The sequence below is a fragment of the Drosophila kikkawai genome, chromosome 3L (assembly GCF_030179895.1).
Source record: "Drosophila kikkawai strain 14028-0561.14 chromosome 3L, DkikHiC1v2, whole genome shotgun sequence".
Classification (NCBI taxonomy): Eukaryota; Metazoa; Arthropoda; class Insecta; order Diptera; family Drosophilidae; genus Drosophila; species Drosophila kikkawai.
Window position 1 is genome coordinate 8,743,432 of NC_091730.1, and position 26,207 is coordinate 8,769,638.

At 41.0% G+C, this 26,207-nt stretch overlaps 9 protein-coding genes and 3 non-coding genes across 17 annotated transcripts; 4 read left to right on the forward strand and 8 right to left on the reverse strand.

The window, feature by feature from the left end:
• Positions 1–2,312: 2,312 nt before the first annotated feature.
• Positions 2,313–9,048, reverse strand: Sf3b3 (splicing factor 3b subunit 3). Of its 2 annotated transcripts, XM_017164035.2 has the most exons (11): positions 8,908–9,048; positions 8,354–8,619; positions 7,600–7,965; positions 6,791–7,265; positions 6,387–6,721; positions 5,518–5,825; positions 3,265–5,242; positions 3,020–3,077; positions 2,768–2,814; positions 2,535–2,590; positions 2,313–2,472 (listed from the first exon to the last, which is right to left on the reverse strand). In XM_017164035.2, the coding sequence occupies exons 2-7, from the start codon at positions 8,577–8,579 to the stop codon at positions 3,266–3,268; spliced, it is 3,687 nt and encodes a 1,228-aa protein (XP_017019524.1). In that variant the 5' UTR covers positions 8,580–8,619; positions 8,908–9,048; the 3' UTR covers positions 2,313–2,472; positions 2,535–2,590; positions 2,768–2,814; positions 3,020–3,077; position 3,265. The 2 variants fall into 2 exon arrangements, with proteins under 2 accessions (XP_017019524.1, XP_017019525.1); XM_017164036.2 differs by lacking the exons at positions 2,313–2,472; positions 2,535–2,590; positions 2,768–2,814; positions 3,020–3,077; positions 3,265–5,242 and adding an exon at positions 6,099–6,208 and having other exon boundaries at positions 5,691–5,825.
• LOC121502300 (small nucleolar RNA Me28S-Cm788) lies at positions 2,661–2,733 on the reverse strand. The gene has a single exon (XR_005990924.1). It is a non-coding gene; the product is annotated as a small nucleolar RNA Me28S-Cm788 (small nucleolar RNA).
• LOC121502310 (small nucleolar RNA Me28S-Gm3113) lies at positions 2,886–2,970 on the reverse strand. The gene has a single exon (XR_005990934.1). It is a non-coding gene; the product is annotated as a small nucleolar RNA Me28S-Gm3113 (small nucleolar RNA).
• On the reverse strand, positions 3,147–3,229 carry LOC121502312 (small nucleolar RNA Me28S-Gm3113). The gene has a single exon (XR_005990935.1). It is a non-coding gene; the product is annotated as a small nucleolar RNA Me28S-Gm3113 (small nucleolar RNA).
• Positions 9,049–9,567: 519 nt separating the features above from the next.
• LOC108072794 (UPF0415 protein C7orf25 homolog) lies at positions 9,568–11,002 on the forward strand. The gene is made up of 4 exons (XM_017164078.3): positions 9,568–9,811; positions 9,867–10,193; positions 10,248–10,799; positions 10,864–11,002. The coding sequence occupies exons 1-4, from the start codon at positions 9,638–9,640 to the stop codon at positions 10,939–10,941; spliced, it is 1,131 nt and encodes a 376-aa protein (XP_017019567.1). The 5' UTR covers positions 9,568–9,637; the 3' UTR covers positions 10,942–11,002.
• Positions 11,003–11,128: 126 nt separating this feature from the next.
• LOC108072796 (uncharacterized) lies at positions 11,129–12,123 on the forward strand. The gene is made up of 2 exons (XM_017164080.3): positions 11,129–11,268; positions 11,324–12,123. Exons 1-2 carry the CDS (start codon positions 11,245–11,247, stop codon positions 11,951–11,953), a joined length of 654 nt encoding a protein of 217 aa, XP_017019569.1. The 5' UTR covers positions 11,129–11,244; the 3' UTR covers positions 11,954–12,123.
• LOC108072795 (protein DPCD) lies at positions 12,124–12,938 on the reverse strand. The gene has a single exon (XM_017164079.2). It carries the CDS (start codon positions 12,828–12,830, stop codon positions 12,147–12,149), a length of 684 nt encoding a protein of 227 aa, XP_017019568.1. The 5' UTR covers positions 12,831–12,938; the 3' UTR covers positions 12,124–12,146.
• A 341-nt stretch (positions 12,939–13,279) lies between these two features.
• LOC108072799 (B-cell receptor-associated protein 31) lies at positions 13,280–15,046 on the forward strand. Of its 2 annotated transcripts, XM_017164082.2 has the most exons (3): positions 13,280–13,411; positions 13,508–14,079; positions 14,531–15,046. In XM_017164082.2, exons 2-3 carry the CDS (start codon positions 13,576–13,578, stop codon positions 14,723–14,725), a joined length of 699 nt encoding a protein of 232 aa, XP_017019571.1. In that variant the 5' UTR covers positions 13,280–13,411; positions 13,508–13,575; the 3' UTR covers positions 14,726–15,046. The 2 variants fall into 2 exon arrangements, with proteins under 2 accessions (XP_017019571.1, XP_017019572.1); XM_017164083.2 differs by lacking the exon at positions 13,280–13,411 and having other exon boundaries at positions 13,430–14,079.
• A 565-nt stretch (positions 15,047–15,611) lies between these two features.
• JMJD5 (Jumonji domain containing 5) lies at positions 15,612–16,962 on the reverse strand. Of its 2 annotated transcripts, XM_070285574.1 has the most exons (3): positions 16,943–16,962; positions 16,618–16,883; positions 15,612–16,560 (listed from the first exon to the last, which is right to left on the reverse strand). In XM_070285574.1, the coding sequence occupies exons 2-3, from the start codon at positions 16,786–16,788 to the stop codon at positions 15,640–15,642; spliced, it is 1,092 nt and encodes a 363-aa protein (XP_070141675.1). In that variant the 5' UTR covers positions 16,789–16,883; positions 16,943–16,962; the 3' UTR covers positions 15,612–15,639. The 2 variants fall into 2 exon arrangements, with proteins under 2 accessions (XP_070141675.1, XP_017019570.1); XM_017164081.2 differs by having other exon boundaries at positions 16,618–16,944.
• Positions 16,963–17,721: 759 nt separating this feature from the next.
• On the forward strand, positions 17,722–20,752 carry LOC108072792 (FGGY carbohydrate kinase domain-containing protein). 3 transcript variants are annotated; one of them, XM_070285405.1, is made up of 8 exons: positions 17,722–17,870; positions 17,938–17,986; positions 18,567–18,791; positions 18,942–19,810; positions 19,865–20,015; positions 20,074–20,148; positions 20,209–20,427; positions 20,493–20,752. In XM_070285405.1, the coding sequence occupies exons 2-8, from the start codon at positions 17,984–17,986 to the stop codon at positions 20,640–20,642; spliced, it is 1,692 nt and encodes a 563-aa protein (XP_070141506.1). In that variant the 5' UTR covers positions 17,722–17,870; positions 17,938–17,983; the 3' UTR covers positions 20,643–20,752. The 3 variants fall into 3 exon arrangements, with proteins under 3 accessions (XP_070141506.1, XP_017019565.1, XP_070141507.1); XM_017164076.3 differs by lacking the exon at positions 17,938–17,986; XM_070285406.1 differs by lacking the exon at positions 17,938–17,986 and having other exon boundaries at positions 17,726–17,743.
• On the reverse strand, positions 20,646–22,060 carry Mul1 (Mitochondrial E3 ubiquitin protein ligase 1). The gene is made up of 4 exons (XM_017164077.3): positions 21,874–22,060; positions 21,231–21,814; positions 20,964–21,171; positions 20,646–20,899 (listed from the first exon to the last, which is right to left on the reverse strand). The coding sequence occupies exons 1-4, from the start codon at positions 21,976–21,978 to the stop codon at positions 20,780–20,782; spliced, it is 1,017 nt and encodes a 338-aa protein (XP_017019566.1). The 5' UTR covers positions 21,979–22,060; the 3' UTR covers positions 20,646–20,779.
• Positions 22,061–22,576: 516 nt separating this feature from the next.
• Positions 22,577–24,902, reverse strand: FoxL1 (Forkhead box L1). Its single transcript, XM_017163905.2, has 3 exons — positions 24,532–24,902; positions 23,184–23,439; positions 22,577–23,120 (listed from the first exon to the last, which is right to left on the reverse strand). Exons 1-3 carry the CDS (start codon positions 24,900–24,902, stop codon positions 22,590–22,592), a joined length of 1,158 nt encoding a protein of 385 aa, XP_017019394.1. The 3' UTR covers positions 22,577–22,589.
• Positions 24,903–26,207: the final 1,305 nt, after the last annotated feature.

A 26,207-nucleotide genomic window follows, 5' to 3' on the forward strand; every position in this document is an offset into this window, starting at 1 on the left:
CTGTAAGACAAGCACTGTAAGAAAATGGGGATGATCTTGAGGCTTTAGATATACATAATATCAAATCTTATATATGTATTTGTTTTGAAATGGAAATTTTGATGATTTTATAGAATTTCTAATCTATATTTTTGATACTTAAATTTTAATTAATTTTATAATTTACCTTTCTCTCTGTGTGACCAAAAACCAACGTCAGCGATGCTAAGTGAATTAAAATAATGCTGCCGCTGCTGCTGACCATCACGACGATGCTTATGATCATGATGATGATGTTGATGCCTGATGCTGATGAGCCCGGGTCTTAGGAACAACTCCCAACTCCCCTCGCTGTGATCCTCAGCCTCGCTGATGATTCTATTTATTACATGGCAAGCAATTTGCGATTCCGCTGCGTTTTAATTATTTGCCATGCCCGTTAGTTTTAATAAAGTTGCTAACTGTGAAAAGACGTGACTGGGAAAATGAGCGTTTAATTCGCACGGGGGAAAGTGTCGGGTCTAGTCAGGCCAGGTTCTAGTAGTACTGTGGAGCAGCGTCCAGACCTCGGTCCAGACATCTGATTAAAATCTCGCCGTGTCCCGCAGAATTTCGCAGAAAATTCTTACACGCAAACGGGCAAACAACGGCCATGGGACGACAGCTGAAAAGTTGCTACGTTAACACCCATGCCTTAAAGTACCACAGATCGTGGAGCATTTCGTGCGAAATTTTATCACGCAAGGCATTTGAGCGACGCCATCTGATAAGCATCTGTGCGGGGAGCTTGGGTTTTTTGGCTCAAAACGGTGGACACCCCTACTGATTTCGCGATCTTGGCCAGCAGATTGCAATCGGATCGCGCTCCCAGCACTGATAGCAACGAGAAGCGAGCGATCCTTAAGTCACGCCCCAACAACAAAGGATCAGGGATGGTCAATTGAATTTTCTAAAAAATATTTAAGCTTTTAAAGACTTTTTAAAAATATGATAATTAATATTTAAATATATTAACTGTCATAAATTTAGCTTACAATATTTTTTGGTAAAGAAAAACGCATTTAAATATATAAATATCAATTTTTGTAGACATTTCTTAAAATCTCAAAATAATTTAAAATATTTTTGATTTTCCAAAATAATAAATTTAGATTTTTAAAATATATATAATACCCATAAAAGTAGCCAAACCATCAGCACTCTGAAAATCTCCCAGACTGGGGACGCCTTTGTCTTATCTCCAGCTGGGCATCTGCTCATCTCATTCCATTCCAAATCCCTGCAATTCTCCTCCTCCCCATTCGAGTAAAGGCAACTGCTTCAAGGCGCCTTGAAACATCACAAAAAGGGGCGTGGCAGGGCTGCAGCTGATGTTGCTTCTTTTTTTTAAGGTTTTTTTTTATGTAGGTTCGGGTGCCAAGTGTTTGCGCCAAGCGTTGATTGTCCTTATCGCCGTCGCAGATCATTGCTGGATCGCTGGAACGTTGCATCCTCTCTGGGGCCAAGAGAAGCACAGGCATGCGTAGATGCTGCCTAGAGATCGCAGATTGCACTTGCGTGCCAGACTCGCAAAAACAAAAAGGCAACAGCAGAGGGGAGAAAAACCAGTGCCAAGTGATGAATGTCCGTGTTATGCGATCTAATGATCTAGAAATGAAGTTAATAAATCGTTTAACCAGATGGCACAGCTCTGGACGAGATCGAGAAAAGGAGGCTGAGGCTGCTACTTGTTGGATGTTGGATGCTTCAAGAATCAGACATAGAGATGACAGGGATTTGAAGTGGAAATATTTAATTTTCTATACCAAGATTATCAAGTCTTTCTTTTGTTGAATAAAATTATAATTATTAATTGTATTTATTCATTTTATTTTTTTATTGGTTTTGTTTTATTGATTTTATTTTTTGTTTGTTATTTCTGGTCTAAAGTATATAGAAAAACCAACATTATTTCACTCATACCACATTTAATTCTAAAGCAAAACCTAGCTAGAAATCCAACACTGCCACACTTGCCCCGTTTGGCAACTGATCGACCACCGGGCCCGGTCTCCAGCGACAATTTGCATAACTACTGTGCTTATGCTGCAAACATAACAAATTACAACGATTTTGCGTACATACCATGGCCATGGCGTGCCATCCCAGAGCAGGAGGAAAACGAGGCGTTTAGCAAATATCTCTTGTCGTCCCATAACGGGACTCCGAGCAGTGCAAACAAGGCCGAGTTAATGCCCCGGCACATGGTAATAGCCATAATAAGGCCGCCGCAACGAGACAAGAAAACATCAGTTGGAATTATATGCAAACCCGGTAACAAATCACCACATTCCTTCTTGTTCAATTTTGGTTACTTTATTTTGTAAAATTGCTTATGCTAAGATGAATATTTTTTAGATTGTGCAAATTGCATTGCAGCTTAGATTAATATAAATAGGCGGCAGTCGAATTAGTGGTTGTTTTCGGTGATTTAATGTGCATTAGATGTAAAATCTGTAAAGAAGATAAATAAATTAGTCTCTATATAATTTAATTTATTGTTTAAACAAACTTACCAAATGTATGATGTTAAAATAATAGCCACATACCCCAAAAATAAGCGAGAGAAGATCTGTAATCAAAGAGAATTCTTGATTAGTCAAGTGTTATAAGGTATTTTAAAAATAAATACTGTTTTTTTGTTAAGCTCAGATACTAATTTACAATCAAATCATTTCATTAGTCTAACATATGTAAAAATCATCATTGTTTTCTGTATTTTTTTTGTAATTTAAAGCTCGTTTCTTACCTTAAAATCTTATTTTTTTAGCCTTTTCAGGATATAGGCAGCTAGAACTGAAATAAAGAAATGTAAATAAATAATTAATAACATTTTCATAAATTTTACAAGTTCAGTTATAAATGTTTGTTATCAGAAAAATATAACTTTACACTAATCAAATCTTTTCATAGGTGTCCCAAGGTAAAATCGTAAATCATCATTGAATTTAATTATTATAAACTAATTCATAAATTTAATTATTATAAAAATCAGGCTTACCTAATTCCATAAAGAAAACAGTTCCAATTGAGCTTTTATAAATTTGTTCTTCCGCAGTCTGAAAAATGTAAGATTTTCATATTATTATCACATAAATTTATACAGCAAAAAAAAAGGATTTTAAAGATGAAATCAGTTAATATAATTTACACAAATCAAGGCATTTCATAGGTGTCCCAAGGTAAAATAGCTGTCATCATTAAGAACCATCTTTAAATTAAAAATAATTCCAATTCAAAACTTACCTTAGAAGGCATAACGCGTGCGTATATCCTCCAGCTTTTTGCAGATCTGATTCGGCGTCCGGAACATATCCCCGGCGATGCTCTTCTGTTTGGCCGCATCAATCGACAGATATTGCTCGCAGAGATCGCCGTCCAGCACGTTCTTCACTGGATAATACGAACTCCTGTAGCTGAGATGATCGCGTCCGCAGAGCGGTGGATTCTCATTGCGCATATGCATCTCCAAATGCTGGAAAAAGTCATAGTCCTCGCGACTCGTAAAGGGCACAAAGGCGCCAACTGTTCCACTGAGCGTCGAGTAGATCAAGGCCTCCGATCCGCCAGGTATTAGGGTGGCCTTCTGCAGTGACATTATAATCTCGCCCACATGGAAGGAGCACACGTTCTCAGATTTTTGTGATGCACCAGACAACAAGCCTCGATCCCATAGAGATTTAGTGCCTGTGGGATCCTCATCCACATCATCCGTCACCGAATGCGGCAATCGCTGAATGCTCAGGTTACCAAACTTATCCGCAATGGCTATGGTATCGTAGTCCAGCAGCGTAGTGGCTGTCACCCATCGTGGATGCGTGTCGTCCGCAAAGATAATCAACTGATTTTCAGCGCGTCGATAGCGGATAAAGAATACAGATTCCTGGACATCCGACACGTAGACGCGATGTCCCATGGCCTGAATGTTGACAATCTGGTAGGGAATGTGTTTGTTCTCGCACTTGCGCAGCATTTTCTTCTTGCCCAGATCATAGATCCTCAGCATGCGGCCACAACCGGCTAGCAGACGACCCTGGAAGCCACACAGGGCACCGGGAATCTCCTCAATCTCCGTGCGATGCATAAACTCCAGGCTCGAGCAGGTGGGATCAATCTTGTAGATATCGATGCAGCCGCCCTGGGATATCCTGGGGTTCAGTTGCAAATCCTTGGCTATACCCACAGCCAGGTAATATCGACCATCTGCCGCTATGGAGAACTTGACCATGGCCATTGACATGATGGCCTCGTTTTGGGTGAGCGGAATATTGAACATTGTCTGACCATGCATGGCATCTAGGCAGCGGATCTGGGAGGCCCAAAGACCCAATCCCGCCTTGGGGGCAGAGAACACATCCTCCGGGAGGACTTCGTTTATGAAAGCATCGGCCATTTCACGGGCCAGCTCTCTTTCCTCATCCCCCGCGGCACTACGCATCTCCTCGGCCATCTGCTCCTTCCTCGCACTCTTCGTATCCTCGGTGTAAGCATTGTGATCCGTTTCGGCGATCAGCATGCGTCCCGTGTCCGGATGAATGACAAAGGTACGCGGTGTATATTGCAGGGGGAATGCCACTTGATTGAAGACGGCTCCCAGCTTCTCAAGGGCCAAAATCCTCAAGGTGTTGGTAGATATAGCCACAATACCTTCGCTACACTGCTCGCTGGAGAACCCGGAAGCGTACTCAAGGGTTTCATACGACAGTGGCGTCAAATGGAATCTGTTCTGATGGTAATACGACAGCCAAGATCGGCTGGACATGGCCAGCACAGCTTCCGCTCCTTGCATCTTAATCCGGAATAGTTTCACAGGCCGAGAGCCCAGATACCGGGTACGGGTATCAGCCAAATCTCCGGAAACTGGATCCAGCACTGTTCGCAGCAAGACGCCATTGCTCAGGCCAATATTGAGATAAATGGTTCCCTTATTGCTGCCACCTCGCTGGGCAGGCGCATCATCATCCAATGGTCCTCCACTGGTCGTACTCTCCGTGTGCCCCATTTCCACCAGACAAAGTGACTCTGCCGGCGATGGCAAGGCTTGCATAGAGCAAGGAGTCAGGCAATTGTTGGGATCTAGGGATAGGATTCGCACTGTATTATCTGCCAGGCCCACGGCCAAGAACCAAGAACGCTGTTCGCCATCGGGCACTGTTCCCAGAGCCATGCACATAATTTCCGCTGGCATTTCCGAGCGTTCCGTGTATTCGTTGAGCTCGCCAGTCTGCAAGGATCAAAAGTAGCCTTCAATTAGCTCATGTTCTTGGTAAAATATTTCAGGATTTGTAAGATTTGTGAAGCTCAGCACTGCAGGACACATAGTGTCTCAACATGATTGTTCTTTTCGTGTTTTTGTCATCAAAGCAAATAATTTAAATAATTAATTTATAAAATTTTAATTAAATAAAAATAATTAATTAATTAAAATAATTAAATTTTTTAATTATTTAAATTTTTTAATCAATTTTATATTTTAATTTTAAAAAATAAAATTCTTACCGGATCCATTTCAAAGTAGACCAGCTCCCTGCCCGACAAGGTAATAACCACCTGTCGCTGATTGACCGCACACTTGGTAATCGATTTCTTGCCCGGAGCCTTCCACTCGTTCACACGCTTATCAGAGCGAATGTGACGAATGCCATCGGGATAGACCTGAACCAGGGCATCATCGCCCAAGGCGGCACAGCACAGAGTAGGCGTTGTGCCCAAGAAACCACTGTCTGTGACCTCCTCAACGGTCTCGCCAATACTCAGGACCAAAGTGGCATTCACGAAGGACACAATGATGTAGGCATCAAACTCGTCTAAAAGTAGGGGAACAAACACACAAAAACTTGGCTGGTGAGTAGGTGAAATATAAACTTGTAAATTCATAAACATTTGCCTAACTTTAGGCAGACATTGAATAATCAGTTTATCAAGTTGAAATCAATGGATAATTCAGCTGAAACACGGTTGATAATTATCGCATCATGTTCAATGTCCGACTGGCTTAAAAGTACTTGTGATTTATTGGTTTTTTTGGATAGTAGTAGTAGTATCTGTTGACTTATGAGCTGCTTGAAATGTTGCCTTACCTATCGCTTCACAAAAGACAATTTAAATTTTACACAAAAGCGTTTTTTAAATCGCATTTGTCTTTTTCGATAGTCACACACATGACGTCTGTGTTTCTGTGTTTAAGCGCCTGAAATAAGAGAGAACTGGTGGTTGATAACTTGTGGGACTAGTTTGGGGGGAAATCTATAGTTAGGTGTATTCTATAGCTCGATCTGTATCAATGCACCAGTTGAGTTATTAGCCACTTTTTCAGTCTTACATCTAAGCCTTAACCTAGGAATTAATGAGTCAGAGGAAGAACTCACCATCAGCTCGTTTCTTCACTGTCCAAACAGCATTGGGATTACCGGGCAACTCGGAAACGGCCATTTCGGACACCTCCAAACCATGTCGCAGAACGCGCAGCGTAGACCGAGGTCCCCGACCGCACAGCACATACAACTGGGGCGTATCCTCATTGGCCAGATCCGCCACCTGACTGGTAATGATGGGCGCAAACGATGGTATTTCATCGACCAACACAAGATTCTTCAGAGCACGCGGGGCAAAGAAGAAGGTCTCACCCTCCTCCAGAGGCATGGCCGAACTGAATTCGGGTTCGTCATCATCATCGCCCAGGTGAGCAATTTGATAAAGGTAGCTAAAGGGGGTACAAAATATCAATTTAGAAAAATGTAATTAAAATATCGGTATAAAATGCAATACTTACTGGTTACCAAACTCGCTGGCCACAAACAGAAAACCCGTCTTCAGCACACACATGGCAGTTGCTGGAGGCACTGTATCAAAGTATTTGAGCTTGATTTCCGACACCACATCATCGTCAGTTTCCAAAGTGATCTTGAAAATGTCTCCCTGCTCGGTTTGCAGTAAAAAGAAGTACATGCTCTTCGTACGATGCGTGGCGGAGCAAATGAAGATCATCCCCCTCTCGGGATCATCCAGATCGTTTCTCCTACGCGGAATGGGACAACGAATGTCATGCTGATCGCCAAGATTCTTGTAAGTCAGATAGTTCTCGGAGCAAATCAGCACACCCGAGGGTCCATCGTTGCCACCGGGCACAGAAACCAAGAAGTTGGCATGCTCCTCCAAGGGTTCCGAGTATTTGCGAACCACATGGTTCAGGCCCAGATCCAGCTCGTAAAAGGTGAGAGTTTGCTGTGTGCGCTGAGCGGCATCACCTGGAAGAGAGAAAATAAGAAATTGTTAGTTGTATTTCTTGATTCTAAAGAAATTATTTAATGATAAGGTAAGCAAGCACTTCATTTATCTTCGTTTGAATATTTTGCATTATTTCAATAATAACTCTAAAAAAATGAGTATATTTACAGTCTCAAGTGTGCATCACAAATCAGTGAAGTGTGGCTAGGCTAATTACAGCAACACCAATGGTTCAGTGATCACAATTTATCTGGCACTAAGTACAAAACAGTGTTCGTGGTAGAAAAATCCACTAAACCTGTGAATTAAAGCGCCTTCTTTCGGGGGATTTATATATTCCAGTAAATGTCTTACCCGATGGATCCAAATCAGCCTCCTCGTAGTCAATCTCCAGACAGGCAAACATGGGATTATCAAAGCCCACATCCACTCCCACCATGTGATATGTCAGGGTATTGGATTTGTGTGCCTCCAAAGGAGACGAGATCGTCAGGCGAGCCTGGGTATCACGATTCATGATGTATGCCAACTTTTGCTTCTCCACGGCACCAATCATCACAGCTCTGCCTTTGGGATCAATGGCAAAGTACTGACCGGGGACAATGCGACGGCAGCCAGACTTGCCAAAGGTCTCCTGGTGCACTTTCTCCAGAGCATTCTTCGAGGGTATGTACTCGAGGATCACAATGCGGCCGGAATCGGAACCCACAACGATGTAATCTGTAATAAAGACAGAATATTTCAATTAAAAATTAATTTTAAGAAATTAATTAAATTCTAAAATTTAATTTTTAACTAGGTTTTGTCTTGTAACTCGAAGTTTCAATTCGCCATTCCGTTTATTTGGGTTTATGGCAAATGCGACGCCAAGTCTTTGGGTTATTCTCGCACGTAGACATGTTTTAAGGTCTTACTGGGGTCAACTAGGACAAGTTGCCTCAATAGGGATTTGTGCGGCTCTGGATTGTATTAAATTTTACTTAAAATAATGTTATTTAGTTAAAGGAAACTATTTTTAGGTAAAGGTACACCCACGTGGAACATCCGCCATTTTGTTTTCTAGGTTTCTATATCTAGAATTTTTCTTTTCTCACTAAACTGAACTCACCTTTGGTGCCTCCTGTGAGACGAAAGGCCATCAAGGCGCGAATGCAGCCAAAGATCTCCGTGGACATCAGCGTGTGCACCTTGCCCGTATTCGAGTCTGGCCTTAGGAGCTCCAGCGATTTGCCACGCGAGAGGAGCACCTCCTGCTGCTTGCCGCCGGAGAAGTTGCCGTGGACCGCATGGGTCACGCCGGTGCCCTTCTGCAGGGTCAAGTTGTACAGATACATGATGCTTTGGCAGCTCTATACGCGTTCACTTTTTCCAAAACTGCAAGGGAGTAGAAGTGAGGTTAGGTACAGTCGCCGGAAAAATGCTCTTAAATAACCAGTAAATACTCATTAAATTCAAGTTATTTTGTACTACTTTGAAAACCATGGCCACAGTAGGGGTAGTCGTGTCGCCTAACGATGCTAGTAAGCAGCATTTAATTGTTATTTTAGCACGTTACAATTGCGACCAAAGCACAGACATTTCTGATTTCTGGAGATACATCGTGCAGAGCGAAAAACGCCGAAATAACGTTAAATAATGATTAAATACGTTGCGGGGGTTTACCTTCTACTGGTTTAATAAGTGACTTGGCACTTCTCACCAGCGATGCCTTTAAATTTTCTTGATTACTCAGCCGGCTTCATTTTTTCACATCCGTCGTGGTTGCCGAAAAAAAAGTGAAAGAAAAATTGTACTGAGCAGAGGGTAGTGTTGGCCAACCATCGCATGACTGTGCTATCGATGTTTTCAGATGTTTTTTGTTTTCGATGTTTTTAACAATTAAATAAATTTCGTACTTTTAAATATAAAAATAATGAATTATCACACCAAATAATTTTTAATTTTTTTGTTACAAATATTTTTGTTATTATTTATATGATTTTTTACCATGTTTAATATTAAAATATCAAAATTTTTTAAATTTAATAAGTTGAATATAAATAGCTAACAATTATATAAATAATGAAGTAGTGCAGAATAAAAAATTCCTGAAATATATAAATAAAAATTAATAAATAAAAAATGTTCAACTTTAACTTTTCCATCAGATTACATACGTATAGAACTTTTTAGATTGAATCGATTTGGAAAATTTTATAATTTTTTAACTGAAGATATATATATTTATTTATTATTATTACTACCACCTCTAGTTTATGTCCCACTTCTAGTTCAATCGATGGCTGGCTGAAATTTCAAATATCGATTGTGAGACTATCGATACCTGTCAAAACAGCTGACAGGGAAAAACAACAATTTCGTGCGCTTTGTAAATATTACAAATTTAGCAAAAATGGATGAAGAATGGATGGATGAAAAAGCGATTCAAGAAAAGCTTTACGACGAAGCGCAGAAGAAAGTCAAGTTGGGGGAAGAACTCAAACAAGCGCTGGTGGACTTTGAAGACATTCCAGGCGTAACGAAAGTGCAGCGAAAGATTCAACAGGAACTGAAATTTCTAAATAAGGTTCGTACTCAGATTCCTTCTAGAAGAATCTACTAAAACCCTGCTTATATTCCAGGTGATTGCCACAAAGTCTGTGAAAGAGCACCACATTACCAGCAGCAACTTTGTTTACTACGATTTCCTGATAAAAACCCTGCGCTTGCAACAAGGAGTGGTGGACATCAATGCCGTATTTCGCCTGGAATCCCGGGATAGTCCCTTGCGAGTGGACATTGTGGCCAACAATGGTCTGAAGTGGGTGAAGGTTATAGCCAGAAATTCAAAATCCGTGGAGGACGCGGCCAGGGGATGTGTGAGCATTGGAGCGAGGAGCGTCATAGATCAGGCAGAGGATTATCTGGAGGCCAGTTCCCTACACTTTTGCATGTTCCAGAGGCCTAAGGTGAGTTTACAATGGGTTGAAGCCTAAAATGTCGCTGATTAAATTCCCTTACAGATTGTCTTTTACTTTTCCAATAAAATCGAAGATTCCCTGCATGAGGAACTCATAGAGATGGGCGTCCAGACAGCTTCCCTGGACTCTCCTGACCCCGACTTGGATCAATATGCCACCACATCGAATGAATTAAACTTGGATGTGACCACTCTTCTGGCCTATGTGAGTGCCCTGACCAATGGCTCAGCCAATTGGGTGTACAAGGAACCGCTGCTCACCGAACAGGCAGAGCGGGAAAGGGCTTCCCCTCTGAAGCCTCTTCTAGAGAAAATCCTTGAGGGAAAAACTCTGGTGTGCTGCCAATTAGCCTACGATGCCTTCCAAAGTATCCTGGACATTGTGGGAGGCGAGGGTGAACGAAAGCGGGCGAAGGAGCTGATGGAACGGGTGACCGTTTACCCGGATGTGGAAAGTATACCCGAGGAACTGTCCCACATCCGCTTCACTGCCAATGTGAACGAGCGAAGTCTGAAGATTTTTAGTTTTGGCATGGCCAGACAAATTTTTACAGTGACTTCAAACAAGGCTTTTGTTAGATCAGCCAAGATGCAGGTAATGTTTCTGAAATTATACAAATTATACTTAAAAATAATATAATATATTTACTATTTTACAGGGCATCAATGTGCCGGTTTTTGTACACGCTTCCGTAGCTCTTACCGAGGGTAAGCAGGCCACCGGCAGACCTCTTTAAACAAGACAATAATTGTTATTTATTTAAATTTACCTAATGTAATGAATATCATATATCGATAGGCCAATCTATCGATATTTTTAGCAACAGAGTTGTCACCACGTTCGCAGAACATACATATATAAACAAGAGAGAAAATTAGGGAAATTGCGACTTTTGTAAAATAAATATATATTTTCGGCTTGAAAACACAAAAACAACACAATTAAAACCTGGATTTTAATATATTTAACTAGCTGGAACATTGTTCAACTTAAGTATTCACAGTTAAAATAAAATCACAGGCACAAAACAGTAGAAAACATGGACTGCGCTCCCCTTAATTTGGTAAGAAAGTGTGTGGTTCTGGTTGAAAAAATGTAAACAATATAATTGAATGCAGGCCCACTTCCACGAGCGACGATCAGAGCGTTTTATACGCAATCATCGCTACGAGGAGGCCATCAAGGCGCTGGAAACCTCCTTAATTTACATGCAGGATGCCCAAAAGAGGGTTTCGTTGCCCAAATCCAAGGAGGTTCTGGACACCCTCACACTGGATTTTCAAAGGAAACTGCGACAAATTGAGATGCGGAAAACTCAGCATGGCTTAAATAAACTAAAGGACTTTGCTCCTTTAAAGGAAACCAGTCCCATGTTGCCGCTCCGACCGGAGAACAGCAGTAGTGGCGGCGCCAGCAGCGGAGGAGCCTTGGGCTCTGCTCAATCCGTTGCCAAGGCAATTGACAAAACAGTGCAGGATTTTGATGCCAAGTTCACCTCCACCCTGGTGACAAAGGCCACCTTGGCAAGTTCGGAACCTCAAATGGAGACGCTTAAGAAGAGCGAAGATCCTGCGGCGGAGGGTGACGAGGTAGATCCCCACGAGCATCGCCTGACTGGGAGCGGTGACCTGGACCTGCCTTCGCTGGCTCCCCTGGAGTTGCCCTCTTTCGATTATACCTTGTTTACTAGTTCCTCCGCTCCCTCGTTGGCTAGTTATGCCGGGATGGCTGAGAGCTTCCAGAAGTAGTTTAAAATTTAATATTTCCTGTCCTTCATTTTTGATTTTTTTTTTTTTAAATTACTATCTAAATTGTTCGGTAAAAGAGACTGTTGTATTAACTTAACAAATAAATATTATTATTCCTGTAATTTTAAGTCATATGTTCACCCATATTCATTAAATATACCTTTTAAATATTTGTACTATAATCTATGTCATTTTATTTGGCCATCAGACCCTTTAGTAGATCGTCCATGTCCGTTTCGGTTTCAACGTTTTTGAGTAACAGCAACACCTGGGCCTCCATTTCGCAAAGAATGGCTGGCTTTTGGTAGGTTATAATTAAGGTATTGAACTGATGATGGACAGTGAGATTTGCCTGAGACGGGGCTACGCCACAGCGATCCAGATCGGGTATGGGAATCACCTTGTAGTACTTCTTGTTCGTGGTGCGCACTATTATGGCCCGCTGCTCGGCATTTGCAGTTACATTGTAAATTTCTAGGGGATATGGCATGTTGCGGATGCGCCACTCAATGTTCTTCTTGGTCACCCTCTTGGTTAGCAGCGGCGCTGTGTTGCTCTCCCGCAGAGTGAATTCTGGACCAGCAAGAGAATCTGCATCGCCGGCGCCGTTTGCTCCTCCTCCTGCGCCGTTAGACTGATTCGCCGACCAGTTGAGCTGACGCGGTTCCTCGCCCAGTTCGATTTCCCACTCCGGCTGGCCCATCAGCTGCTTGCACTTCCTCCAGGCCCGGCGCTGAACGATCCCAGTGTCCAGGTTATACTCCTCGGCCATTTGACGACCGTCCGGAAACTTGTACAGCACCTTGCGCAGGCGGCCGCTGATCATCGAGTTCTTCTCCGCCGACTGCAGGTAGTTCAGCCAGTTCTGGTAGGACATCTTGGCCTCGGGGAGTTAATATATATCCCGAATCGAAAATAGGAACTGGTGCTGGGGAGCAAAATTTGATCGATGGCGCAAAGTTGGAGAACTGTTGAAAAGCACATTGCGTTGGCAACCTGGCAACCCGGCTGTCAGTTTGTTTACAATCAGAAAACAGGGTTGTCAAGGCGTTCATATATTAATATTTTATGTCAATTAAAAATTATTTATATAAAACAATATTTACTTTATATTCAATTAAAAAACTCATACTTATCTTGAAGAAAATCTATTTTTCAAAACAAAATTATTTCTAAATCAATTCAAATAATTATTATTAAATATATATTAAATACATATAGTATTCTATATTTAGACCATAAAATTATTATTTTTATAATTTTTTTATTAGCACATTAAATTTAATGGCATTTAATTTTTTACCGCTAAATCTAGCTATTTTCTGGCTGCCATTTCCAATCAAGTTGGCAGCCCCGTTTGTACACAAATAAAAACAGAGTTGACGTGGCCGCCGCAGTGACTACATAAAATATTCGCATATTTCATCACTGGCTGCGTTTTAATTATTGCTATTTAAAGTAAGCAGCGGCACGTACTCCGCACAACGTTTATAAATAGCCGCCGGACACACAGCGCACGGATTTTAAGCTAATTTCGGAACATTTTCCTTGCAGACACGCGCCGACGAAGAAAAATCGAAATCAAACGAAAAAAACGAATATAAAACAAAAAGGAATTAAACATGAGTTTGGTGTGGACTTTGATCGCCGGCTTTCTCTACGCAGAGATTGCCCTGGTTCTTCTGCTGGTCCTGCCCGTGGCGAGTCCTTACCGATGGAACCGCCTCTTCAAGTCCAAATTTTTGGCAATGTTAGCCCAGCAGGCGCACATATACTTCTTCCTGATCATGGGAGTCCTTGTGCTGTTCCTGCTGGAGGCCATCCGTGAAATGCGCAAGTACTCCAACTATGAGCAGTCCGGCGAGGTTCACCTGAACGTGGAGATGCAGCACAGCATGCGTCTATTCCGTGCTCAGCGCAACTTCTACATCTCTGGCTTTGCCATCTTCCTGGTTTTGGTCATCCGTCGTCTTGTTACACTCGTTTCGGCCCAGGCCAATCTGTTGGCCCAGAGCGAGGCCTCCATGAAGCAGGCCCAGAGTGCCACCGCCGCCGCCCGTTCCCTGATGGAGGACAAGAAGACCGAGAAGGCCAAGGAGGCTGGCGAGGACACCACTCTGAATGAGGTAAGTTTAGAAAGAGCAACCTCCCCGCATCCGACCGGCAGGAATGGCATGTTGTTTAGAGAGCTAACACCTAAGACTTTTGAGTTACATTGGCTACTTATCGCTGTAAAGAAAAGGCAATGCATACAAAGAAAGGTGTGGCTAAGAAAATAGTCAAAAAAGTAAGCTTTTTAAGAGAGACCTACTATTCTTTTAACCACACCTGGAACCGTTTCAAACCACACCCAAAAAAACACAAATGTTTGGGCTTTGAAACGCAGCCACTCGAAAGTATAAAAACCTCTTGTGTTAACTCTTTGAAACAGCTGTCAAGCCTGCGGAGACGTGTGCGAGGACTCACCGCTCGAGTGTCCCAAGTATCCCTTGACCGACTCATAAACGATATACCCAACATAAACGAACATCCAAAAAGATACACAATCGAAACTCAACCCGAACACTCGTTTTACAGCTCACCAAGCTGCGCGAACGCGTCCAGCAGCTCACCGCGGATCTCAACCGCGAAAAGAAGGACAAGGAGGCCGTCAAGTCCCAGGCAGAGAGCCTCAATCGCGAGTACGATCGCTTGACCGAGGAGTACAGCAAGCTGCAGAAGCAGATAACCATTGGCGGAGCTGGCAAGAGCTCAGGAAACAAGGATGATTAAGCGTTTGGAGCGAGTCCAACATTTAAATAACGATAAGACTTATACATGGCGGTGGGGCAGCGAAAGCAGGCACATTTAAAAAGATTATAAACGATTTGAAATCGATGAAAAGCACCTACACATCTTAATGTTAAACCCTCATAAACATACTCTCATTTGATAACAGAAAGGTCTATTGATAGTAGTTACCAGTTGTCGTCTTTCGCCTAAAATTCTTTTGTATTTTGTATTTAAATTGTATGTGTTAAGTTTTGTTTGCCACAGTAAAACACACACAGACACTAGGAGCGTCTTGGCTATTAAAAGAACAACCATAAAGTACTCCTCCAGTTTCGATCGATCGATGATGATTCATCTTTAGCGGCTGATAGTCCACATCATGGGTCTGAGATGGGTATCAGCTTGTTTGTTCCATGGAATGACGTCAGAGGGCGACCTGTTTGTCCAGCTGTCGGTCAATGTTCGCAGCGAAAATCGGAAGTATAGTAACTGTAGGGGGTTTTTAGTAGATTGCATTATAACATACAACTATTGCACATTCTTTCTGGGTGTCTTGAAATGCCATGAAATGTCCAAAAATAACACAATGATAATGAAATTTCCACAAACACAAAGAAATCTCTATGATAGCAAGCATATATACGTAGCATTTCCTATGTGTTTTATAGAACTTGTTTGCTGTGTGAGCTTTTGATTTAGCAATAAGCAATTTTTGAAGCAAATTATGAGACGGAACACTTTTCATTGTTGATTTTAAGTCTAAAAGTTTGCAAATACTCAAGTTAATAGTGGTTAATTATTTTTACTAGAAAAAAAAAACAAACAAACACTTCTAAGTGATAAAAAATGAAAGCAAAAGAAGATGAGTAATGCCACACGACAGATAGTACAAAACTCTTTCTCATTTATTAAAATTACTCCCACCAGAAGCTCACAGAGAAACTAGGTGCTGCGGATCTCACATAATGCCACCATTTTGGAGGCATATACAAGCAGTCTCCAGGCTGCAAAAGTAGCTCATAGAACTTGACATTTTCCAGCAGAGGATAAGCCACCATATCCAATTTGGCAGCATCTATTTGAGAGGTATTACCCAGAAACTCGCTTTCATGGGGATACAGATTCTCCGTGTCCTTGGGAGCAGCAAGTATAATCCTCTTGGAACCAAAAACCTGGCACAACAAATTATGCTTTGGATCGTAGTGCATGGCTGAAATGGTGCCCGCTGGTCCCAGCCAGGCTTTAATATCCACAGATCCTGGCGGATCATCTTTGCTAATGCTACAGTAATCCGGAATGGATATATCGCTTTTCAGGGCTGGTATTTGGGAGAAGAGCTCATGCTGGGCAAGATACTCAATCTCCTGGTTAGCTTTCTTGGTACTAAACTGCCTCTCAAGAAAATCTCTGATCTTGACCAGCTGCTGGGACCACTCGTCGCTGGCGTAGTTAGAGCCAATCTCTATGGGAACAGTGCGATTTCCTGCCACTTTGAGCAGGTAATTGAGATCCAGCCACTTTTTCCTGGCGGGCCAATGCTCGATGGTGTTGAGGAGGAGTGTGGGTTGTTCAGCTTGAAAGCATTTGGTTTGGAATTCCTTCAAGTTGGGTGCATCTAGCTGAGGTATATCACAAGTGCAAGAAACCCGAAGTAAAGGCTCCAAAACGGGCAGCAGTTTTGGATTCTCCTCCTTTCCTTTATCCAGGTAATCCATTAAGGCTACTTTCAGTTCACTCCAATCCTCCATGCAGCCCAGCAACTGAGCCTCATCCAGGATCCCACTGCATACTTCCTTTTGAGCTGGGCTCGTGTCCTCCAGAAGCAGGAAAAATATCTAATAACGCAATTAATAATATATTTTTATATTTAATAAATAAATTAAGCTTCTTACCTTAAAGTAACATCCTATGGCATATATCTTCCTTATATTCAATGAAACACTGCTAAAATGCCCTGTGTGTATGCGTTCCCAGTTTCTGTCCACTAGAGCACATATAAGGTATCTTATTTCCTCCTCCTCATCCGAATCTCCGCCAGAAATTCCAGTCTGCAGCTTTTCCATGTGACTTGTGGCTTTTTTGAGTATAAAGCGAGCCTCAAGTTCATCCTGGAGTAGATTTTCTATGTCCACCCAACGTGGAAGCAGTTTTGTCAACTCTAGAAGCGGTAAGTCCATTAAATATTTATTAATTAAAATTGTTTACTATTTTGTTTACATTGCGGTGGTGCTTTTATAGGGCTGCCAGACGGGTAAAAAAGCTTTTTATTTAAAATATCGATAAGCACTAAATAAAACTTATAACGAAGTTTATTTAAAAATGTTTATTTATTTAAAATATTTATTTAATTAAAGTTTTATTTCAAAATTCAGAAAAAAAATAGTTGTGTCCCAATAAAATGTTAACTAAAAAAATGTATTAAATGTATTTAGGAAGGTATTTTTTATTTTTATTATATGTATTTATATACATTTTTATTTATAAATATACCCTTTCTTTAGTATACTAGTTATTAAGGGTTAAAAAATTCGCTGCTTATCTCTGGTTATTTATTGAGAATTGATTGATATTGCGATTGAAGTGAGGTCGGGGAAGCCTAGATAATACATCGGCTATCTATAAATCTACGTTATCAATACCTCTTTAAAATTACATACTTCCTAGTAGCATTATCAGGGGTAATATTATTTGTAACCTTGGTTATTTTGATATTTTATAGATGACAAATTTATTTAAATTCAGTTTAAGGATCGTATATACAAAATTCAGACATTAAGAATTAAATAGAATAAATTCCCTAAAATTTAAAAATAAAAAAGATTAAAACAATAAATACATGTATTTTACAGATTATTTTATACTACAAACGACTATCTTTTACTAAGCGTTCCAGACATCCAAAAAGCTTTTGTTAAATTTGAATGAAAGTAGAACTGGATTGATCGTAGATCCTCTCTGAGGGCTTTGAGCAGCAGTCCCAGTACCTGAGAGCAACTCATCGGGTCTGGTTCTGGACAGGTGACGACGGAATAATTTATAAAGCTTGTGTTTGGCGTATGTTTACGTTGATAAACAGCCTGCGCATATGTACGAGTTAACCCCAAGCCCAATATAGCTTTAATATTTGCTTTTTGGCAACGATCAGGTGTGGTGTACTGCCTCCTAATACAATAACGATTTAATTTAAATTTAATGTTACTCAAACTAATTAGATGCTGCAGACTAAAAGTGAAAAGTGTCTGTCCGGAAAGGCAATTTATGGTAAAGATTGTGGGTGGAGCAGGAAAAGCATTAGCTTGGATAATTAATAATAGACAAGTGGAAAAAATTACTATAAATGAATGAACAAGACATGTATAATATATAATATATGATCTACATCGAACGAATTTTTAAAAATTAACTTAGATACAAATTGTGGCATCAGTTACAATTATTTTAAAATTATTATTTAAAAATTAACTAAGACTGATTAAGTGAACTTAAAAATATTGGGAAAATCAAGGTATCTGTTACAATTATTTGATATAAGAAATTCCATTTTATTTACAACTTTTTAGGTAAAACTGTTATATATAATTCTTAACCCCTGAAATCTTTATAATCTTCACAATAAGTGTGTCCCCGTATATTTACAAACAGCCAAACCCTAATTAAGCAAGAGATCTTTATAAAACCGGTACTTGAGGTTCAATTGCTCGTATTCTGGGCTTTCCTCGGCGTTTGCGTATCAGGTTGCTGCTGCTTATCAGTCCGCCGCCGACGCTCGACGACTCCGGTTTCGGTTTTTTGCATTCCCGCGATTTTTTATTGAGTAAATAACATTTATTTGACCGCCAAGGTGATTCGAAGAGGCGTCTGTGGCGGCAGCAATATGTCCAAGGCATCCCATCCTTACTTTGTGGGCGTTGATGTGGGCACGGGCAGTGCGAGAGCGGCCCTGGTGGCATCCGATGGGCGGGTCCTGGAGCAGGCAGTGCAGGAGATCCAAACATGGACACCGGAACCGCATTACTACGAGCAATCCTCGGAAGATATTTGGCGAGCCATCTGTCAGGTTGTGAAGGTAAGTCTTCATTGGAAATTAAACAATTTAAGGATTATTTGAGGCTCACAAATGATCCTATATTTTTTTTCCTGTGCCTTGATAACCTCTGTCGTTCGACGATGTTTCTCGTAGAGATTAGATTAACCCACAGTCTGTCCCATTTTACAGCATGTCATTGCCGGCGTCAATAAGTCACAAGTCAAGGGCATTGGCTTCGATGCCACTTGCTCCCTGGTGGTTCTGGGCCCCCAAGGAGCTCCCCTGACGGTGAGCAAGTCTGGCGAGGCGGAGAGGAATATAATCCTCTGGATGGATCATCGAGCTGAGGAGGAGACGGCCAAGATAAACGCCACCAAGCATCCGCTCTTAAAATACGTCGGTGGTCAGGTTTCGCTGGAGATGGAGGTTCCAAAACTGCTGTGGCTCAAAAGGAACCTCTCCAAGACCTTCACCAATATTTGGCGGGTATTTGATCTGCCGGACTTTCTTACCTGGCGGGCCACCGATGTGGATACCCGATCGCTCTGCTCCGTGGTCTGCAAATGGAACTACGATGCAGCGAATAATAGTTGGAACAAGGAGTTCCTCAAGCAGGCGGACCTGGAGGAGTTGACGCTGAAGAACTTCGAGAAGCTGGGCAGCGATGTCCAGCCGCCGGGCAGAAAAGTGGGCAAGGGTTTGTCCGCTAAGGCTGCCGCGGAATTGGGCCTTGCGCCGGGTACTGTGGTGAGCACATCTCTGATTGATGCCCATGCAGGCGCCCTGGGCATGTTTGGTTGTCGGGCCAAGGGCTCCCAGGATGAAAAGGATGATGTACAGGGTAAGATGGCACTGATAGCTGGCACTTCCACCTGTCACATGAGCATCACGCGGGATGCTTGCTTTGCCCAGGGCGTGTGGGGTCCCTATCAGGATGCCATTATACCCGGTTACTACCTGAACGAGGGAGGTCAGAGCATTGCAGGACATCTCCTAGATCATGTTCTCAAAACCCATGAAGCCTACGCTGAACTCAAGACCAAACTGGGAGCAGATAAGTAAGTAAACTGGATTTAAATTTACTTAATTACTTATTTTGTATTTTTTTAAAGGAATATTTATCAGCATCTCAACAATTTACTGCCAGAACTGGCCGCTGCCCGGGGCATCAGTGAGGTTAGCTGTCTCACCCAGGATGTCCATGTCTGGCCGGATTTGCATGGAAATCGTTCGCCCATTGCTGATCCCACGCTTCGAGGAATTGTGGGTTTGCTTGCCTTACATTCTCAAAGATTTTTATATGAATAATCTTATTTCCTAGATCACTGGCCTGGATATGACGCGAGGAATTGAATCTCTGGCCATTAAATACTTGTCCTTTGTGCAAGCCTTAGCTGTGGGTTCTTTTTTTGTTTATTTATCTTATTTATTTATTAATAATCTTTGTTTTTTTTAGTACGGAACTCGTCATATTATAGAGAATTTGTATCAGCACAAGCGGGCTCCCTTCCAGACTCTCCTCTTCTGTGGCGGACTGGCCAAGAATCCCTTGTATGTTCAGTGCCATGCCGATATTTGCAATCTGCCTGCCTTGATACCCGATGAACAGGAAATGGTCCTAGTGGGTGCAGCTGCCTTGGGTGCCGCTGCCTCTGGACATTTCAACAGCTTAGAGGTGAGCTCAATTACAAAAATTCGATGATTTATTGATAAAACAACCTATTCTTGTGCCTTCTATAGAGTGCCTCCAAGGCCATGGGTGGTAGTGGCCAGCTTCTGAAGCCAAACCCAAAAACCCTGGAATTTCACAATCGGAAATACAAGGTGTTTTTAAAGCTTCTAGAGAACCAACGCCAATACCGGCTCATTATGCAGGGAGAACAACTTTAAAAGTTAGTTAGGACTTTCACTTTAAATAATTTGATTTAAATAAATGCCGTACACGAGAGCATTGTAAACAAAAAATAAAAGACTTGGCGGCGCTCAGGTACAAACGGTGATCTTGTGCTCGTCTCGGGGATTATTCTTTAGGCAATGAAGGCAGCCGATTTGGAGTTGATTTTTCCACGACACACGGGACAGCTAATGGAGATTTTCTGGGAGCAGTCTTCGCAGAGACAGACATGACCACAGGGAAGGAGAATGATCTGTGGAGAAAGAATATAGTCTTAACTAAAATTAAATAAAATATTATTAAATAAGAAGCCTCACCTCCTTTGGATTGGTGGAGCACACAACACACAGCTGATCCTGGGACAGGGTATGAGGACGACTTCTCGCACGTCGTTCGCGGCGCTCTGTGTCCAAGCGATCCCGAATCTTGGCTTCTTCTTGCTCCTGTTTCCTTCGCCTATATACCTTCTTCAGGATGAAGGCCACTAGGACCACAGAAATGGTGCTGCACACAAGGATCTTGAGTCTGGAAAAAATACTTCGATAAAGTAAATACTTAAGAAGAATATGTAGAGCTACACTCACAATGTGGTACCCTTGGCATCTTCAAATCGCTTGATCAGCGTCGACTTGGTGGCGGTGGTTAGGAAGAGTGGACCTTCCTTGGAGGGCTGCATGCGCAGGGTCTTGCCATCGGAGGTCAGTTCACCGATGGCCGTGATAAAGCTGCCATCCCGAAGGACCTCCTCCGTTGTTTGCAGTCCCCTCTGGCGAATGCCGCTGAAGAAACCAAAGACATGATCGACCAGGGACAAGTTGGAGGGTTCATAGTTGTCATAGACCATGTCCACATCGAGAACACCCGCACTCATGGCGTCCACAATCTCCACGCCGTACTGCTGATTGCGTAACTCGAATGGCATCTCGTTGGCCGTCTTATGGAGCAGCTTGCTGTGCTCCGTCCAGAAGCCGGCAAAGCCACGGGTGATCCGGTGCTCGTGCAGCTTGACAATCTGCAAGACACCGCTTACACTGGGCACCAAGGCACTCCTTAGAGGCACCCCAATGGGTGTCACTGTGCCCCGGATTACCGCATAGGGGATCTTCTTCTCGTGCTGCCGCTCCACCAATGATTTCAGATTATCATCGATGTTGTATTGCGGTGCCGTCTGCCAAAAGGTAGCAAGAAAATAAATAAAACGCAAGAACAAATATCAAGTATACGCACCTTTAGCAGCTGGGCAGTGCGCTTGTAGTGGACATATTCCCGGGCGCACAGGCCCAGTATCACCAGGTCCACGCCGAGCGCAATAGCTTCGTGGAAGAAGTCCATATTTCCTATTTTATCTAACTAAAATATTCAAAACATATGTTTATTTGCAGTGTTGCTGTGTTTTTCGTACGTTTCGAGGCGGTGTGGCATCTCTGTTTTCGAAATTCACCGCCTAGTGAGTTTGTAAAATAATTAAGAAAAAACAAGATTTATTATTAAAAATCTTGGGAAATTGGTATTCCTGAAAAATAATAGTTAAGAAAAGTCTGAGGTATATTCTGTTGAATATAAGAATTTATTTATTGCTTTTTTTGTCCGCTTAATTATGGTCTTTAAGTGTGGCTGTGTTTTTATTTTCTGAATGCCAAAATTTCAAGACATGTGGCAGCTCTGTTTTTAAAATGTACCGCTAAAATTAATAGGTAACACATATAAAATTGGGAAAATGAAGCTTTATAAATTATAGATTTATATAGTAACTACAGATATGTATATGTATATATTACTATATCTATATAATATTATATAATCTTTAATTTATAACTTTATAAACTGATTTATTTAATTTAAAAATCCTTCGGCATGTGTTACTTTAATCACTTTTTGTATTTAAAACAAAATCATTTATAAATCAATTTCTTATACAAATATTCTAATAATTTACATTTCTTTTATGGCTTTCCAATGATGTTGTCGATGGTAAACAGAGTAGTCTTTGAACGATTGCTTGGCGCCGTGGGCGATGTTGCTGGACTGCTGCCCGCTGATTCAACCATTAAATCCTGGAGTCCACGAAAGGAGGAACCAAGAATTGGAAGACCCAAGGAAGAGACGGCTTCTTTTCGACGATTCAGGGCAGGTGTAAAGGCACTTGGGGAATGTAACTCTTCGTGAAGAGAGGCACTATCCAGAGGCAGTTGAGTTGTTTTACTGGAACTGGAGGAGGGACTATCCACCGAGGCATCGGCATCATCTACAGACTCCCGAATCTCGGGAAGAGTAGTTCCTGACAGTGGCCGCATACCCCTGGCTTCGTTATTGAATAAACTGTTGAATCCGAGAGATACGGACAGATACTGTCGGTGGAGATCCGTGATCCTATCTGAATAATTGGGTCTCTCGTTGCAGAAGATGTCAAAGTCGTTTAGGGAATCGTTGGGTGAACGAATTTCTCCTGTTCTTTCACTGTGGTCGGTGGAGTCCTGGAGGTGAAATGATGTATTGTATATATTCTGAATTTGTAAATATTTTTCCACATTTCTTACCTTGCCGGCTTCCCTTTCATAGCGATTCGAGTTGCCGCAGTGCCTTTGCCTTCGAGTTCTCCGCCGTCGGTAATTTCCTTGCTCAAACATATCCGATGCCGAGGAATCTAGCATCCAGTAGCTGCCCTTTCCAGCGCTATCATTATCCTCAATGGTGTTCTTATCCCTTGGAACCTTCACGAAGCAATCGTTCAGGGAGAGATTGTGTCGGATGGAATTCTGCCAGCCCTGCTTGTTTTCGCGATAATAAGGGAATCTGAAAAAGGAAAATCGGGGGTTAAAAAATATAAATTAAATAGATATATAACAAAATATTCCTGCAAACATTTTAATATTATTCAAGCCATGGAATTCGTAAACAATATCTTTTGTAAAACATAAATAAAACAAACAACTATAAAAACCGAACGCCTGCACAGCTATTTTCTATTTACAATTTACACATTTTTATTATATTTATAACACCAAAACAATATATACTATTTCTGAATAAATAAAATTTTTGTTTCAATACAAAACATTCCTTCCTTCTTTCAGTTTACAAAAATGTTTCTTATTGGCCAATATCTATATTCGCCATTTAGTTTGTTTAAAACATACGATTTGGTTAGCCAATAAAACTAATATTTGTTTATGTTGATAAAGAAATCGGAAATATCTAGTTTATAAACATATGAAGTCATTGTTCTCATTTTTATATATACCCAAATTCCTTGAAATGATAATTATGGCTACGAAATCGCCATCTTTGCCTACATTCGCCCGCCTTTTTCTTAAAAATTATGTTTATATAGGAAAAAGAATACATATAAAGCATATATAATATTCGTTAATATATGAGTTTAAATATTTTTAAATTATGGCCAAAAAATGAACCAGCTGTGGTATTTGTTTAAATTAAAAAAAAATATCATAGCAATGTCCTATCCACATGATATTTATACAACAGAAAATCAAATAACTTTCAATATTTCACCGATTTAATCCCAGACTTGACGACAACTGTTTTGAAATGCGTCTCAGGATAAAAGTTCCTCAATTTATATAGATATTCGGAATGCCAAGATTGTTTATTTTGGCATTTGGTTTAGTCAAGATTGTCATTTAAATTGTGCTGGACTTTCGTCATAGAAGAACATAAAATGGTGCTTGGATTAAATAAAGATATATTTAGGAAACTAGAAGAAACAAAATATATGTGGTCAGAAAAAAAGGTCTTTAAATAATTAAATATTAATCCCAAGTTTAAATGTTATAATAAGAGCTATATAATATTTTAATATAGTTCTTCGGCGTTCTGTTTATAATTAATATTTTAATTTTTAAATATTTATAATTATTTTCTTACTTATCCATAATAAACTTGTAGATTCCACTGAGAGTCAGCCGCTGATTGGGAGCACTGCTTATAGCCATGGCTATAAGGGCGATGTACGAAAACGGCGGCTTTTCCGGTCGATGAGAGTTATGGAGGAAGGATATGGGCAAACCCCAGATATTATTGTGCAGGGCCAAAAAGTTATCGATTCCCTGATAGTAGAAAGCCGGCGAAAAGGATCCGCACATCAGACCCTCCATGCCCACGCCACCGACGGCACTTGGTGCCATCGGATTTGGGGATATTTGGGCTCTTAGATATTCGGGATTTGCAAGGATGGAGTTTACCAGATCCTCGTTATCCGGGATTGCAGAACCATTGGCATAGCACGAGGGCAACATTTTTTGAGATATATCCTTTGAATTTATTTATTTTAAATATATCCTCCAATTTGTTATATTTTCTTGTCACTTTTTTGTATCTTAAAGATATTTCAAATCGTTTTTAACTTCACTTTACTTTGGTTCGATTTTACAGGATCTTTGTCTTGGATTTTTTAAGAGATATTTTATCCCGATTTTATGCGCCCGTGTGTTACTATACGTTGCGTCAGCCAAGAAGTCCGATCGACTAATGAATGGACTCGGATACGCAGATCACTTGTAATGCCTCTGAAAATTACTCATGTGTGTGTTTTTTTGTGGGGAGAGCAGCGTATTGGTCTATAAATACGGAGAAATACAAACACAGACGCAGAAAGATCCACACATGTTTGAGATTTCAGGGAGAGAGCCAATAATCTGGAATATACTCAGCAGTTAGGATTGGTTATATTTTAAAGATATATTTTAAAACAATTTATTAAAAAGTAAACTCTATATTATTACTCGTAATTAGAGTAATAGATTTGATATACATTTTTTTTAATCTTTTTAGTTTTATAATTTATTTTAAATATATTTTTATAATAACTTTTATCACCTCTTATTAATTTTCCTCCCTTATAATAATATTTTCCCTGTTTTTCCCGCTTAATAGCTGATCACTGGAGCCAGTTCTCTTGAGGGGGCGTTGCTCACCATAATATATCCCCCACTTTTTCCATGTTTATTTGTATTCTCCAGAGCTTGCAAAAAACTGTCGACCGTTTCTAGTTGTCTGCATATATCTGTCTCTCTCTCACTCTTTACGAAAAGACTCAGAGAGCACCCGTTCATGAGTTCTTGGAATGAGCTCGCGCGCGTTCAGAGCAAACTCGTTTTTTTTTATTCTGCTTTGTTTCGGTTGTCCCATGAACCGTGGTCAGTGAACAAAAGTCTTTTGCGAATGTATTGGAATACATTCAGACGCATAGGCAAGCAAATCCTTAAACGTTTAGTTGCGATTTAAAAACAACATTGTCTAAAACTTTTCTTTTATTTTTAATAGCATTTTGTTATATGGACACTTGTTCACAAAAATAAATAAATAAAAAAAAAAAAAACAAACAAAGGTGAAGACCGTTCGCGCTGAGCTGTTCGGTCCCTTGGTCTTTGGCTGGCTCTCTGTGTGCGAACGTTTCTCGTCCCGCTCTTTACGCACGGCTCATTGAAAGGACGAAGTAAAAAGAGTTCAACGAAAAGCGTTCAACAAAAAACCGAAATCAAGACAGCAAAACTCCCTTGCTCTGAGCGAGAGGGAGAGAGTATGATCTTTTTCGGTTTTAC

What these genes read in the sequence shown, in the direction of transcription:
- Sf3b3 (XM_017164035.2), bottom strand. Translation starts at nt 8,579, where the DNA reads ATGTATCTGTACAACTTGACCCTGCAGAAGGGCACCGGCGTGACCCAT. An exon ending in TCTCACAGGAGGCACCAAAG is followed by an intron (nt 7,966 to 8,353) that starts GTGAGTTCAGTT and finishes TCTTTATTACAG; the next exon opens with ATTACATCGTTGTGGGTTCC. An exon ending in GGCTGATTTGGATCCATCGG is followed by an intron (nt 7,266 to 7,599) that starts GTAAGACATTTA and finishes TCTCTCTTCCAG; the next exon opens with GTGATGCCGCTCAGCGCACA.
- LOC108072794 (XM_017164078.3), top strand. Translation starts at nt 9,638, where the DNA reads ATGGATGAAGAATGGATGGATGAAAAAGCGATTCAAGAAAAGCTTTAC. An exon ending in AACTGAAATTTCTAAATAAG is followed by an intron (nt 9,812 to 9,866) that starts GTTCGTACTCAG and finishes CTTATATTCCAG; the next exon opens with GTGATTGCCACAAAGTCTGT. An exon ending in TTAGATCAGCCAAGATGCAG is followed by an intron (nt 10,800 to 10,863) that starts GTAATGTTTCTG and finishes ACTATTTTACAG; the next exon opens with GGCATCAATGTGCCGGTTTT.
- LOC108072796 (XM_017164080.3), top strand. Translation starts at nt 11,245, where the DNA reads ATGGACTGCGCTCCCCTTAATTTG. An exon ending in ACTGCGCTCCCCTTAATTTG is followed by an intron (nt 11,269 to 11,323) that starts GTAAGAAAGTGT and finishes AATTGAATGCAG; the next exon opens with GCCCACTTCCACGAGCGACG.
- LOC108072795 (XM_017164079.2), bottom strand. Translation starts at nt 12,830, where the DNA reads ATGTCCTACCAGAACTGGCTGAACTACCTGCAGTCGGCGGAGAAGAAC.
- LOC108072799 (XM_017164082.2), top strand. Translation starts at nt 13,576, where the DNA reads ATGAGTTTGGTGTGGACTTTGATCGCCGGCTTTCTCTACGCAGAGATT. An exon ending in AGGACACCACTCTGAATGAG is followed by an intron (nt 14,080 to 14,530) that starts GTAAGTTTAGAA and finishes CTCGTTTTACAG; the next exon opens with CTCACCAAGCTGCGCGAACG.
- JMJD5 (XM_017164081.2), bottom strand. Translation starts at nt 16,902, where the DNA reads ATGGACTTACCGCTTCTAGAGTTGACAAAACTGCTTCCACGTTGGGTG. An exon ending in CCATAGGATGTTACTTTAAG is followed by an intron (nt 16,561 to 16,617) that starts GTAAGAAGCTTA and finishes TTGCGTTATTAG; the next exon opens with ATATTTTTCCTGCTTCTGGA.
- LOC108072792 (XM_070285405.1), top strand. An exon ending in ATCCCACGCTTCGAGGAATT is followed by an intron (nt 20,016 to 20,073) that starts GTGGGTTTGCTT and finishes CTTATTTCCTAG; the next exon opens with ATCACTGGCCTGGATATGAC. An exon ending in CCTTTGTGCAAGCCTTAGCT is followed by an intron (nt 20,149 to 20,208) that starts GTGGGTTCTTTT and finishes TGTTTTTTTTAG; the next exon opens with TACGGAACTCGTCATATTAT.
- Mul1 (XM_017164077.3), bottom strand. Translation starts at nt 21,978, where the DNA reads ATGGACTTCTTCCACGAAGCTATTGCGCTCGGCGTGGACCTGGTGATA. An exon ending in GATGCCAAGGGTACCACATT is followed by an intron (nt 21,172 to 21,230) that starts GTGAGTGTAGCT and finishes TATTTTTTCCAG; the next exon opens with ACTCAAGATCCTTGTGTGCA. An exon ending in GCTCCACCAATCCAAAGGAG is followed by an intron (nt 20,900 to 20,963) that starts GTGAGGCTTCTT and finishes CTTTCTCCACAG; the next exon opens with ATCATTCTCCTTCCCTGTGG.
- FoxL1 (XM_017163905.2), bottom strand. Translation starts at nt 24,902, where the DNA reads ATGTTGCCCTCGTGCTATGCCAATGGTTCTGCAATCCCGGATAACGAG. An exon ending in TACAAGTTTATTATGGATAA is followed by an intron (nt 23,440 to 24,531) that starts GTAAGAAAATAA and finishes TTCCTTTTTCAG; the next exon opens with ATTCCCTTATTATCGCGAAA. An exon ending in ATGAAAGGGAAGCCGGCAAG is followed by an intron (nt 23,121 to 23,183) that starts GTAAGAAATGTG and finishes TTTCACCTCCAG; the next exon opens with GACTCCACCGACCACAGTGA.